At 38.7% G+C, this 15,378-nt stretch overlaps 1 protein-coding gene across 6 annotated transcripts in view; it reads right to left on the bottom strand.

The window, feature by feature from the left end:
- Positions 1-1,105: 1,105 nt before the first annotated feature.
- The window catches only part of LOC148852903 (uncharacterized), a 115,529-nt gene continuing 101,256 nt past the window's right edge, over positions 1,106-15,378 (bottom strand). For all 6 annotated transcript variants that reach the window (XM_088945401.1, XM_088945398.1, XM_088945399.1 and 3 more), the window contains 7 exons: positions 7,796-7,977; positions 7,651-7,718; positions 7,388-7,460; positions 7,249-7,310; positions 6,242-7,169; positions 4,267-4,557; positions 1,106-1,589 (listed from right to left, as the gene is read on the bottom strand). In XM_088945401.1, the coding sequence (XP_088801527.1) occupies positions 1,313-1,589; positions 4,267-4,557; positions 6,242-7,169; positions 7,249-7,310; positions 7,388-7,460; positions 7,651-7,718; positions 7,796-7,977 (1,881 nt within the window). In that variant the 3' untranslated portion in view covers positions 1,106-1,312. The remainder of the gene's footprint in view (positions 1,590-4,266; positions 4,558-6,241; positions 7,170-7,248; positions 7,311-7,387; positions 7,461-7,650; positions 7,719-7,795; positions 7,978-15,378) is intronic.

The following is a 15,378-nucleotide window of genomic DNA, read 5'->3' as shown; positions in this document are numbered from 1 at the left end:
TCTACTATATTTATGTGTATCTTGATTTTTCGTTCGTATCCATACGTATCCAAAGCATATCCTGATACATCTCTTAAAATTGTTTTTCCAGTACACCTTGTGTTTTCGATACTTTAAACCTTGCTTGATTGATGTAGTAGGGTTAATGGGATTGTAAGGGGCGGATCACATAAGATCTGGTTTCCCCTGCAAATTTATTTTTATTTTATTGAATTTAGAAAATTAGTTTTTTTTGGAGAAATTCCATTATAACAAGTTTGTAATGGCAATGGCATCAGAGTAGAATGGTACGTGGTATGGATAACCAATTAGGACCAAGATTTTAATGTAAAGAACTTAGTTTCTATTTATAGCAGTCAAGGATCAACTCCAAATGCCAAATGGGGCAATAGGAGGAGATCTAGTTGTTTTGTTTTGACATTTTCTTTTCAATTTTATTTTCTCTCTTCCCATGACGATTTAGGACAATATTTTTTCTAGACTAATTTGCATGTGGTGATCTCACTTGGGGCTCACATTATAGATTTGTTCGTGAGAATTGTAAATAAAAAAAAGTTGGAACCAGTTCTCAAGAAAATTGTAAAAAACCCTAGAAATAGTAAAAAATGACAGACTTGTGTCCAGAAGCCATCATCTAAGGGCCCCTTTGGCCAAATTGTGTGCCACACCATTTCCCTCCCTCTCAGTTAAAACCAGGTTTCATTGTTTCCATCATCTCAGACTTGGTTAGAGAGTCAATCAGAGATTTAAAGTCACTCCCAATAGCAACGTCCAAAAGTTCAAGTTTGAGATAAGAAGACACTCCTTAATTGCAATTGCTTCACTGTGTTCGGGGGATAAAGCCAAACACCAATGACATTTTACAGCTACAAAAAACCATGCTGGTTCTCAGTGTGATGCCAAAAGATGCCTGCTCATGTGATACAAAAGAACACTTATCTTTTCCTTAAGCATGCCATCTCTGGAGGTGTCTGGCTATTGGCATTTGTATTCAGCTTGGTTTGGCAAGCCATCTTTCAAGTTTTTAGGGTTTATCTTCATCGATCCTGTCACATACCTGTTACAAGATGAAATGGTTTATCTGCACAATGGATCATACACAGAATTTATGCTAAAAATGTCAATTGTGAAACACGACTCAGAAAGTCAGCTTCTATGTACAGGCATCCGAGTTCTAAGATCCTTTGGCATAGAATTCAAATAAAGGCATTATTTGACATAACAGTTAGAATCTTCTGACATGCAGTTATAAATGTTCCCAGTATTCTGTTCTTTTAGTATTCAAAATAATTAGTAACTAAGGAATTGAGCTTCACATCCACATTCTCCTGCAAGTGCAGTCATAAACAACTTGGAGAAAACTCTTAGATGCTTCCTCTTCTGGCAATTTAAGAAGTTGAGCAACTTTTGAGAATCCAGAGTGGTGCATGAATTTAGGATACTCTTCTGTTTCTGACCCTCTCTCCTTTATGAACAGCTTTGGTGGTGACAAGGCCCACTGCATTGCCCATATTGCCAAAGGGCGCATGTAAGCCAAAGAACGGTATCGGTCGTCTGTGGTCCAACCTTCTGGGGTTTGAAATGAGTATCTGTAATTGAGCCATTATAGTTAGTAAACTAGAGCCAAGAAAAGGTAATTAAGGACAATGGCAGCACACTACCAATTGTCAAACTGATACCTAAAAGACATATTTTAGTCAGCGTTTTTAAACCAGAAATCTTGGAAAGATGGGTAAATTTTTGACACAATCCAAATCTAGACTTAACCAAGCAAACACCTATCCAACTCAGTTTAGTTTTGTTGGTATCAGAGCAATCATACCTTTCTTTTATTATGTTTTCTTTAATCCCATACAGTGTATACGGAGAACTTTATTGATTGTTGATTTCCGGAGAGAATACTCTCAGTTTGATACCCAAGATTGCCACTAGGAGATTTTACTTGAAACCCTAGCCAATTGGAGAAGATTGAATTAAGGGTCTTAGAGGTGCTTTCAACCTGGTGCTCAGGGCTTAAAGGATAGTTTTTTTTTTGACTGTCATTGAGATAATTCCAAGCTGAAAAGATTTCTGGTGTACCCCTAAGGAACGGCTGCAATTTTTTGGTTTCTCCTGGGTTGCAGGGTTGGGTCCAATCCTAGTTTTGGGTTCTGTTAAGGCCAGTTGTTGGTGTAGGTGTTTTTAGTGACCTCTATTTACTATCTGAAAACCTTTCCTTGAAGATTCAAACTTATGGAGAATCTAGAGTATAGATTAAGCATGGTACATAATCCGGACTGGGTTTGGGAGCATCTGTAGATCCTTTTTTGGCCGTGACCACTGTGAAACTTGATGGAAAAAATTATCTAGCTTGGTCATAGTCAATTAGATTACATGTCATCAGTAGAGGAAAGTGGATAAGTCTAACGAGGATGGTCCCTTCTATGAGAAGTGGATGTAAGAGAATTATACTACCATAGGTCGGTTGGTGAATTTGATGCAACTTCACATCAATCAACATTACTTGTTGGTGGACTACAAAGGAGATTTGGGACAGTGTTGTAGAAACGTACTCCAAGAATGGCTTGCGATTTCAATATTGATGGAAAATTTTCCATGTAGAGATGGAGACATTTCACTAATTTCGCTAAGCTATTTAAAAAATCTAAAATACTAGAAAGACTTCTAGAAATATGGAATTAATTATTAAACCTTTCAAAAAAACCATAGCAAAGAACTATATAAATTAAATAGGAGATGTAACTATTGACCCTATGTGTCTGATGATAACAAACTCATTGAGAGTACTAGTGATTTGTGCTAGGTCTATAACTGTTTCAATTGAGAAAAAATGATTAACAAATGCTAAATAAAGAAAAGCTAACATGGAAGCTTGGACAGATATCTTTTATTGTGAATCTCTCCAAAGAAGAAGGTCTAATCTACCTTCAGCTCCAAGAAGAAGATGATGATGATTCGAGTCCAATAAGGTTTCATTGTGTTATGTCTTGTCCAAGAATTGTTGTAAACCATTAGCTTGGGATGCACACAATAGGCTCAGTCTTTGACCAATCTCGGTAAACCAGAACCTTAGAGACTAATGGTTAGATTAGGTCTAGTTCTTTGGTGTTCCCAAACTAAAAATTTGGTTAATCTATCTTTGGAAGCCTAAGGGATAAATTTTTGGACCAATGGTATGAATTTGAGTAAGGTTCTAAGGTTTTGAACAATGAGTAGTCAACTACCCAAAATGATGAGTGGATTACCTTTGACAGCTAAGGCATGATTAACTATCTCATTGTTCAAAACCTTTGACAACTAGAAGGGTTGAGCATTTGTTTAGAGTTGGGCGGTGGTTCTGTTTTAATGGGTTTTGTATTGGGTGATCTTTTTTTCGGAGTTTGTTTGGGTTTCATTTTGGCTTGTGAGGTGTTGTAGTTTTAGGTTTGGTTGGGTTTCCTTGTGGATGCTTCTTGTTCTAGGTGATTTCTTATCACCTTCTGCTGTAATTTTCCTTTTTTCTTTAATAAAATTTCCTTTTAATCTTAAAATAATGTATTAAGTTTACACTATTCATGACACAACTACTCATTTTTATGAGTCGACCACCTTTGACAGCTAATAATCAAGAGACCATAAACATTGCTAATAATCCAATTCAGAATGACAGGGCAAAGCATATTGAGGCGTATAAACACTTTATATGGGAGAGAGTAGATTCAAGAGAAGTATGTATGCCAATTATTGCCTCTCGAGGAACAATTAGTAGATGTCTTGACCAAAGGAGTCTCAAAGACAAAGCTACAACATGATATAAGCAAGTTGTGCATGATTGACATCTATGATCAGCTTAAGGGGGAGTGCAAACATATTGGGCTAGATGAGCCTTAACAGTATATGGGCCACCTTTTATTCTTTGTTATGTTTAACAAGTCAGCCACCTTTTATTCTGTGTTAATGTTTAATAAGTCAGCCGCCTTTTATTCTTTGTTGTGTTTAATAAGTCAGCCACCCTATTAAGGGCATCCATGTAATTACAACCATTAGTTAATTACAGCATTAATAAAAGTGATTAAGGGGGCTGGAGAGTGGTACAGTTGGCTCTTCTCCTTCTCCCTCTTTATCCCACCCTTCCCTCTTCTTCTTGCTTCGATCTTATCTCTTCTCTTTTGCTGTTTTCTTGGTTAATCTCAACACGTATATTGCTGGTTTAGTTTTCTTCTCATGCAAACTCTGTCAGTTGAAAGGCATATAGCATTTCTAATGTGCTAAAAAAATTAAACTTACCCAAGTCCTTCATGAGACCAAGCAGTTTCATAGATTCCATATGCAGTGTTAAATGCCATGTCAATCATCCCTTCATGAATCATAGTTGCAGCAAGAGAATAAGTAACTCCAGACCATATTTCTCTTGACTGCATAGCCGACATGTCAATTCTTCCATCTGGTAGCATTCCATTCACTGCCCCCCGCCTCCCACCATTCACCCTTAAGACATTGAAGTTGTAAACCTTCTCAAGTGCACTTTTTGCTTTTTCTTTGTCAACTATTGGCTGAAGACCACATGCTCGAGCATACCTTTAAAGCAACCACCCCTTAAATTTGTTAGTAGTAGGAAAAGCTAATAGGAGAAAACAAAGAATGTTATACAGTTCCATTTGTGTATAACCAGAAATCTCACTCAGGATCTTCTTTCTAAGAAAAACTTCATTGTATTTACTTTTTTTCTTTTCAGTTTCTTGTTTCGTTGACAACAATTTGAAGAGTATTAGACAAATATTTATGCAATAATTGTTTAGGAGTTTCCAAACATCGAGTTCCAATAAAAAGAAAAAATCTTATAATTTCCTATAAATTGACAGAAATGATCTAGTTTTGATAATAATGGTGAAAACTAAGGCTCCATTTGGTTTGTGGGATGGGAATGGAAAATATGGAATGTTCGGGAAAATTCCTCCCTTCCCATGTTTGGTTCGTGGGGTGTCATGAGATGGGATGGGAAAAAGGTGGGATTATAGATCCCAATTATTAATACTAAAACCATGACCCATAAATAAAGTATTAATTATTTAATAACATATTAATAAAATAATTAATAAATAATTTAATAGTTAATTATTTTTTCAAAATAAAATACTAAAATATTTTTAAATAATACATAAGTATTAATAATAAAATATAAACTAATAAAAGTATTAATTAATGTTAATAATTAATTAACTAATTAATATAAAATTAATGATTAACACTATAATACTAAATCATAAAAATATTATTAATTAATTAAGAATTAATAAAAAACATTTAATAACTAATTAATATTTAAATAATTATTTTAGAATTAATAATTTAATTTAAATAAATAATTTATCAATGAAAATAATTTAATGATTTATGAATAATTAATATTAACATATTAAAATTATCAATTAAATCATGGGTATAGCAGATTTTAAATAATTAATATCTAATTATAATAAAAATTATTATTGACTAATTAATAATAAATTGATGTTTATCAAATATTAATTACTTATAAAATTATTTCATTAAAATATTAATAATTATTAATAATAAAATATCAAATAATAAAAACAATTACTATTAATTAGTTAATAATTGTTATTCGGGTTTATTTTCCCACTATTTTCCCTTTTGCAACCAAACAATGGAGCATGAAAAATGTCCACCTATTTTCTCTTTCCCATCCCACCAAAATCTTCCCACAAACCAAATGCATCCTAAGTTCAAACAAAAGTAGTAAAGATAAAATAAGTATTGAGAATATAGGGATTCAAATCTTCACTCAGAAAAGAAAAGAAGGAACTGTCTAAGAAAAACATCCACTGTATAAGAAAAACCACCAACCCATACTGTGGCCTAACATAATGTAGGGGTCCCACTAATTGTGGAGAAAGAAAAGAAACCTGACAAACATAAATTCCCAAACAAGCTATAATAGATCAAATTCCTAGTCAACTATACAAACATCAACCATTACCTTAGATACCTATCTAAATGCATGCACCAAACCAACCAAAACCAGAACATCCACAAAACATCTCAGAAAAAGCACAGAACTGACCCGATTATAGATATCTGGGAAATTGGTGGAACTTTGTAGAATTCTTTTGCATGTCATAGGTAATAACACCACTGACCTAGACCATATTCAGCTTCTATTTATACTTTTCCTGGAGGCCTGGTTTTACTCAAGTTATCTACTAACAGAAAATAAAACAGAAGTACTTTAACTGCATACCATTGCCCAGCCAATTGATCCGCCTGAATAGATGAACTTGAACTGTCATTGTTGTTGTCATAATTGAAGTAGGATCCATTCCATAGTTTCTCATATACAGACTTTGCCCTCTGAAACTTATCCCAGAAATAACCTTCTGAAGTCTTATCACCAACTTCACGAGCCATGGCTGAAGCAGCCTGCAGAGCTGCCACCCATAGGCCACCACTGTATGCACTCACCCCAGTGACTGACCATACATCATAAGTCTGATCTGGAAAACCTTCATTTTCAATCATCCCATCTCCATCTTTGTCAAATTGATCCATGTAAGCCATGGCTATATATACTGAAGGCCAAACAGATTTTGCAAACAACTTATCACCTGTGACAACTACATCCCTGTAGACTTGAAGTACAAATTTAGGATTCAAGTCTTTCCATCTATCTGTATTATGAAAGTTATAGGCATTTACTTCAAACCATGGGTCATGCAACCCAAGATCATGAGGAACAGCTCCAAGAACCTTTCTTGGGACCCACCGGCCATTACTTAAAACTTGCATCCTACTGGGGTCATGCATCAGTACCGCTGCTGCAAAGTCTCTCTGGATGCTAAGTTCAAGTTTTGGGAAAAGCATGACTAATGCACAAGATGAGTAGAAATGAACATCATAAGTATTCCACATATGATATTCAATTCCTTCAAGATAGAGGAATTGACCAATATTTTCTTCATCTTTTTGAAGCAAGAATGTTCCAAGAGCAGAGTTTGATTTGACTGGAGTATGTATCTGCTCAAGAATTGATGCCATCCTCTCAAGGATATCAACAGAAGTGTCATTTTGATGAGCATTGTCAACTGTATTCTTAGAATCCGATCTATACCTATTAAGGGAAAACTTGATTTCTCCAATAGATGATAAATTCTGCACTGGCTGTGCTCCATCTGCGGAAAAGGAAAGGTGAACTTAAAATTAACTATGCAACTCAGCTGCTTGGAAGTAGATTCTGAGCTCAGTAAGTACCAGTCCAAATTGTTCCTCCTGCATTCAGGTAGTAGAGCTCGTTGAAGAGGGTTATAGGGTACCTGTTCAAAACCTTCAAAAAATTAAAAATCTCTGAATACAGAATAACCGATATTCATATACAAAAATTTAAGCTAACCATTCAGGAAGGCTTTGATCATTGAGAATAGGCCTCTGCCATGCTTCTATCTGGGATTCCCAGTAGCAATGTTCTATTATGAAAGCAAATAAAAAAAAATGTTCATAACTGTAATGTTTCCTCAACAGCGTGAGATCAAATCAAACATTTCTTCTACTATTTTGTTAATATGCAATATTGTGTGTAGACAATATTTAGCAATTAAAGCATTCTATACCGCAAGTTCTAATGATAGAAACAAGGTAGGAACATGTGTAACATACCATGAATAGCATCATATGCAATATTTTCTGCTGCATCACAATTAGTGCCATAAAATTTTGTGTAGCACCTGCTAATAAACTTTGTCAGAAGGATTTTATGACAGTTCAATGAGTAAAGTTCCTTTATCCTAATATTATCCCAGACCTGTGGTAAATCTTTCCACTTGAAAATTTAACTTCAGGACACGACCAGGCCAACGAAAATGTAACAGTACTGGAGCTGTTGGATGGAAGAGTCAGAGAAGCTGCTATTGCTGCTCCAATAGATGATCCAGGTTCTGAAATTGTTGATGTTTCACAGGAGCCAAGGTGATCAAAAGACCCATGCTATTGAGTAACACTAAAGATATCAGGCCCCATGGAGAAGGTTGACAATCAAATACACAGAAAATAAATCTTACAGAATCTTTGATAGAATATTTCCATAAATAGATGATTATATGCACGGGTAGATTTACTGGAGTATTTATCATTAAAAGTAAGGAAAGAGACAAACTGCAGATAAAATATGTCGAAAAGATATTTCTCTGTGAAAGAGACAGACCAGTTTAATCTTCAACACTCCCCCTCAAGTTGGGAGTAAATGTCACACATTCCCAGCTTGCGTAGATCATGTTCAAGCTTGTTCTTTGCCACCCCTTTAGTGAGAACATCATCTAGCTGCAACTCTGAAGAGACATAAGGCAAACAAACTTCTCCGGTTGTTACCCTTTCTCTTATAAAGTGTCTATCAACTTCAATGTGTTTTGTCCTATCATGCTGAATTGGATTGTGGGTGTTATAATTCAGGTCTGCCTTAGAGTTCGGCCTGATTGAGTTCAGTTATGTAGAAGAAGAAAAAAGTGATAAAGAAAGAGAGAAAGAGAGAAGAGAGAATTCTGGTTCGAAACCGAAAGAGTCAACCTAACCTCTCCCAGTCGGCCAGTAAGTATTTATATTATTATTAAAACATAACTGAAAAGACCTATGTGCCCTTACTTAAGTTAAGAGCACATGTTTCAACACAACATTACAGATCAGCAACATCAATCAAGGTATAAAGACAGAAATACCCCTACGCTATCACTCCCCCTCAAGCTGGTGAGTATATATCATATACTCCCAGCTTGTTACATATGTAGTCCACTCTTCCCCAACTCAAGCCTTTTGTAAATAAGTCAGCCCACTGATTTCCTATATTAACATGTGTAGTGTCTAGCTCTCCATTTAGCACCTTCTCCCTCACAAAGTGACAGTCAACCTCAATGTGCTTGGTTCTTTCATGAAACACTGGATTAGAGGAGATATGAACTGCAGCCTGATTATCACAATAGAGCTTCACTGGAGTGTTAATGTTGTACCCTACTTCCTGTAGAAGGTTCCTTAGCCACACTAATTCACAAGCGGTATGCGCCATAGCCCTATATTCTGCTTCTGCACTGCTTCTTGCCACAGCCGTCTGCTTCTTACTTTTCCATGTCACCAAGTTACCTCCCAGAAACGTGCAATAGCCTGTAGTAGACCGCCTATCAGACATAGAACCGGCCCAATCAGCATCAGAATACCCTTCAATTTCAAGTTTTCCCCCACTCTTGTATATCAGACCGCGACCCGGGGCCCCTTTTAGATACTTCACAATTCTCAGAACCGCATTCCAATGAGGAATAAGAGGTTTTTGCATGAATTGGCTTACCACACTAACTACAAATGAGATGTCTGGTCTGGTAATGGTTAGGTAGTTCAGTGTGCCCACAAGTCGTCGGTATCTGCCAGGGTCTTCAAACACTTCACCCATATCACTGCTTAGCTTGGTATTTGTGTCCATGGGTGTTTCAGCTGGTTTGGCACCCAACAAGCCTGTTTCTTCTAGCAAATCATGCACATACTTCCTCTGGCACAGGTTAATCCCATACTTGGATCTCGCTACCTCTATCCCCAAGAAGTATTTCAGTTTACCCAGATCCTTTGTCTGAAAGTGATCCTGCAGATAAGTCTTCAGCCTATCAATACCAATGTTATCATTCCCAGTAATAACAATATCATCTACATACACCACCAACAGTATTTTTCCTCCCGGAGAGTCATGACTAAATACAGAATGGTCAACTTTGCACTGTTTCATGCCAAACTTCTTTACCACCTCACTGAACCTACCAAACCATGCTCGAGGAGACTGTTTAAGCCCATATGTAGCCTTCCTTAGTCTGCACACCTTACCATCCTCCCTCTGAGCAACAAACACTGGAGGTTGCTCCATGTAGACCTCCTCGAGTAAATCACCATGCAAAAAGGCATTCTTGATATCAAGCTGATATAGTGGCCACTCATACATGGCTGCAAGAGAGATCACAACACGAACTGACCCTATCTTAGCAACCGGTGAGAAGGTCTTTGTGTAGTCAATGCCATAGGTTTGGGGGTACCCTTTTGCAACTAATCGCGCTTTCAGGCGTTCAACACTACCATCAGGCAGATACTTAACCGTATAAACCCACTTACAACCAACAGCTTGCTTCCCAGGAGGAAGAGCAGCGAGGTCCCAAGTATGATTATGATGAAGGGCTGAGAGTTCTTCTTCCATGGCACGGCACCACCCTGGAGAGGCAAGGGCTTCCTGGACATCTTTAGGAACAATAACTGATGATAACAAGGTAACAAACTGGCGATGGGAAGCGGAAAGGTAGTAAGAGAAACATAATTAGAAATGGGATGAAGGGTGCAAGTACGTTTACCTTTCCGCAAAGCAATGGGTAGATCAATCTCAGATGCTAAGTGGGGGTCTGGTGCCGGATCCGTCGACGAAGATATAACCGGAGGAGTAGTAGCTGGTGCACGTGGGCGATGTGTATACACATTACGGATAGGTGGGTGTTCAACAGGTGGTGGCACCGGAGGCAAGGATTTGGTCACAACTGGAACAAAGGGAGAAGGATTGACAACGGGAAATGGAAGAGGAGGTGATGAGGAGGAAGAAGCATCTTCCAGACCCCAAAAAGAATAGAGTAGACTCAAAGAAACTGACATCAGCACACACAAAGGATCGTCGAGAACCAGGATGGTAACACCTATACCCTTTTTGGGTCCGAGAATAGCCAAGGAAGATGCACTTGAGAGAACGGGCATCGAACTTGTCGTTCCCAGGACCCAGATTATGGACAAAACAGACACACCTAAAAAGGGAACGGAGACAAAGAGGGAAAAAAGACCTGAAACGGAGACTGACCATCAAGGATGAACGTGGGCATCCGATTAATTAGAAAAGAAGAGGTAAGCACTGCATCACTCCAAAAAGGTTTGGGAACATGCATGTGATGCATTAGGGATCTTGCTGTTTCAAGGAGATGGCGATTCTTTCTCTCAGCCACCCCGTTTTGTTGTGGGGTGTAGGTACACAAGGTCTGATGTATAATGCCGTGTTGGTCCAAGTATTCTTGAAATTATGAGGATAAATATTCGCGGCCATTAACAGAACGAAAAACTTTGATGTGGGTACCAAATTGGTTACGAATTTCAGCATAAAATTTTTGAAAAATGGTAAACAATTCACTTCTTTCTTTCATTAAATAGAGCCACATCATCCTTGAAAAATGACAAAATATCTGTATCCATTATATGACCTTACTTTATAAGGACCCCAAACATCTGAATGAACTAAAGAAAAAGGACTCGACACACGGTTATCAACCCTAGAACTAAAGGGAACACGATGGTGTTTCCCAAACTGACACGACTCACAATCCAAAGCAGAAAGCCGACTCAAGGATGGAACCAATGACTTCAAGACTTTGAGCGACGGATGACCAAATCGGTAGTGTCACTGGAGAGGAGAAAGAGATGACTGGAGAGCTGTTGAAGTTCTACCATCACAACCGTCAAGATAATACAGTCCACCTGCTTCATGCCCTCCACCAATCTTCATCCCCGTCTTGAAATCCTAAAAGACACACATAGAAGGATAAAAGGTAATGGAGCAGTTAAGTGATTTGGTCAGCTTACTAACAGACATAAGGTTAAAAGGCAATTTAGGAACATACAAAACTGATGAGAGGGATACAGGATCTAGGTCAACATTACCAACACCATAAATTGAGGATGTGGAACCATTAGCAAGGGTGACAGATTGTGATGTTGAGCAATGAGATAAGGAGGAAAACACACTTGGAGTTCCAGTCATGTGATCGAAGGCTCCAGAATCAATGATCCAGGGATTGGGTGTAGATGCTAGACAAGCCATACCTGAGTGAGCAAAAGTCACCATGTTTTGCTGTGATTGGATAAACCTCTCATATTCATCACGGGGAACACTCATCATCTCCTTCATGGGACCATCTGTGGATGTAAGAGGCAACTGGTCAGATGAATGATTCTCCTGTCTAAAGCTGGAACTTGAGTCACCGGTCGCGGCATGATTGGCCCAGGTTGAGGGAAGACAATGTAAATCATAACAATAGTTGATGGTATGTCCATCCATACCATAATGAGTGCACTTCCTCGAGCCCGAGTTACGTCCTCTACCACGGGCTCCCCCTGAATCTCTGCTCCCAGTATGACCACCACCACAATTATAAGTAGACCCACCATTGCCACTTCGGCCATATGCAGAACCACTACCAACACCACAGCCAGACTGAGCTTCCCGAACTCCACCTCTACCACCACGGCCTCTCAATGCAGCAAAGGCAGATCTATCTGAGATATTAGAGTTCTCAGTAGATCCGATAGAAATCCTCTGAAGTTGAGCAAATACCTCTTCTAGGGACGGAAGAGCTGATCCCCCTAATATCTGAGCCCGTACTGGTTCACATTCAGACTTCAATCCCCCCAAAAATCTAGTCACATCAAGCTACTCTCTCTGTTGTTGCTGAATCTTGACATCAGAAGTGAGAGGATGATAGACATTCAACTCATTACGTATGCTCCTCATGTTGGCATAGTACTCCTCAAGACTCTGATTGCCCTATTGCAGATTAAAGTACTCTTGATAAAGCTGATAAACTCTGGTTGTATTGTCCTGCCCCGAATACAATTTCTTCGCATGGTCCCACACATCTTTGGCAGTATCAAGGAACATGAAGTTCACACTAATCCTGGGTTCCATACTGTTCCACAACCATGTGATGGTCTGAGCGTCCTCTTGCTCCCAGTCTTCATACTCGTGAGAGTCAGAGGAGGGTTTCTCCTCTCTGATGTGTTTTACCTTCTTCTTTGCCTTCAGAAAGACTTCAACGGATTTAGCCCAAGGCACATAATTCTCTCCATTTAACTTAATGGAGGTCATCCGAACATTCAGGTAGTCTGTAAGCACCATCACACTAGGTTTATAATCATTACTGTCTCCCATTATGTTATCATCAATTCTGCACACTTACTGAATTCTATTATCACTGAGATCTGCACACCACACACCACTAGGTCACACCTGTCACACTGATTGCAACACTAATTGTTGCTGGAATGTGTGCTCTTTACACCACAAACCCTAAATCACACCTGTCACACTGATTTCAGCACTTGTTGTTGCTGAAAAATGTGTTCACACCACAAACCCTACTCCTACAACTACCTGAAATCTCACCACTATATGATCATATCTCTTCCTTCAAAATGCACAAAGAAACCAGCATAAACCCTAGCACTTGCTGGCCGAAACCCTAGCAAATGGTCTGAAACACACCTCCTATTTAATCCATAACAGATATCATGCACTGAAATCTCTTACCTTATCGCTGAAGTAACACCCATGCGAGCAGGAGAGCAGTCCACACACAACAGCCGCTTCACACACAACAGCCACACACAGTTCGGCCCTCTATTCTTCCTCTACTAGGAGAGGGCGATCTCAGAAATCACAGCAACCGACCACATACGACCTGACTGGAGGCATAGAGACCCCCAAGGGAAGAGGGCGATCACTCCTTTTCAGCCCTTTCCCTTATCTCCAATCGAGCACACAAAAAAAGAGGAAAACCCTAGATAGGGTGCACAGAGAATGAACCCTAAGCAAGCAGAAATCAAGGCAGATTTAACCTAGCTCTGATACCATGTTATAATTCAGGTCTGCCTTAGAGTTCAGCCTGACTGAGTTCAGTTATGTAGAAGAAGAAAAAAGTGATAAAGAAAGATAGAAAGAGAGAAAGAGAGAAGAGAGAATTCTGGTTCGAAACTGAAAGAGTCAACCTAACCTCTCCCAGTCGGCCAGTAAGTATTTATATTATTATTAAAACATAACTGAAAAGACCTATGTGCTCTTACTTAAGTTAAGAGCACATGTTTCAACACAACATTATAGATCAGCAACATCAATCAAGGTATAAAGACAGAAATACCCCTACGCTAACAGTGGGTAATATTGATTGCAGCCTGATTGTCACGGTATAACATCATAGGTTCCTCTACTTTCACCTTAATCTCACTCAAAAGAGATCTAACCCAAAGAAGTTCTGAGACACCATGAGCCATGGATCTATACTCAGCCTCTGCACTTGACCTTGCCACAACTGCTTGCTTCTTACTCTTCCAGGAGATCAATTTTCCACCTACAAAGGTACACACTCCTGATGTAGACCTCCTGTCATCTAAGCATCCTACCTACTCTGCACCTGTATAGGATTCTAGCTTCAGAATCTCATGATTTGAGAAAAGAATGCCTCTGGCAGGGTGCTTTTTCAGATATGCAAGTATTCTCTCAATAGCTTCCCAGTGCTGAACCCGTGGTGCATGCATGTACTGACTCACAACACCGACAAAAGAAATATCTGATCATGTCATACACAAATACAGCAGTTGGCCCACCATTCTTTGATATCTCCCCACATCCTTTACCAACTCACCATCCACAACATTAATTTTGTGATTTGGATCAATAGTTGTGTCTGCTAGTTTGGTCCCCAGCTTCCCAGTCTCCCGTAGTAGGTCAAGTACATACTTTCTCTATGAAATGAAGATCCCATGCTTGGATCTTGCAACTTCAATCCCTAAGAAGAATTTGAGCTCACCAAGATCTTTGATATCAAATTCTTGCTGCAATGTTTTTTTGAGATCATCAATCTCCTCCAGATCATTTCTTGTCATCACTATATCATCCACATACACAATCAGAATTGACACCAGAGCATCTCTCCTCTTCACAAAGATGGTGTGATCAGACTGTGTCTTTGTGTATCCAAAACGGATGAGTGCCCCTCTGAACCTGCCAAACCAAGCCCAAGGTGACTGTTTCAGTCCATACAGAGATTTTCTGAGTCTACACACCTTTCCTTTACCAACATTTTCATAAAAGCTTGTTGGAATGTCCATATATACCTCCTCTTGTAAATCACCATCAAGCAGGAACAAGGGCCATGAATAGGTGGCTGCTAGAGATATGTAGAGAACACTGATGTGGGCCCCACTGCAGTGGTCCCCACTGTGTTCGTAGGACAGCAGTGTAGTTATTTGTTTCAGTTATAGTAGTGTCAGTTTGAGTCAGTTTGTTAATTCAGTTGTTATTTATTTCAGCTTTTATTTACTTTATTTATTATGTAAGTACCAAGGGCAGATGTGTCCTTTCCATTATGTTAAACATAACCTATAAATATTAAGAGAGTGGCGGCGACAGATCTGTAAGAATCTGTCCCTCCTTTCAACAACTTGTGTTCTCTTGTTTCTCTTCTATTCTCTCTCCTTTCTCCCTCTTTTTCTTCTGTTTTGCAAACCTAAAACCTATTAGGATTCAAGACTGATTACAGTCTTGATCTTCTACTTGGTATC

The sequence above is a fragment of the Nelumbo lutea genome, chromosome 5 (assembly GCF_056320005.1).
Source record: "Nelumbo lutea isolate HS-2025 chromosome 5, American lotus-T2T, whole genome shotgun sequence".
NCBI classification, from domain to species: Eukaryota; Viridiplantae; Streptophyta; class Magnoliopsida; order Proteales; family Nelumbonaceae; genus Nelumbo; species Nelumbo lutea.
This window is presented reverse-complemented; position numbering and strand designations above follow the sequence as displayed.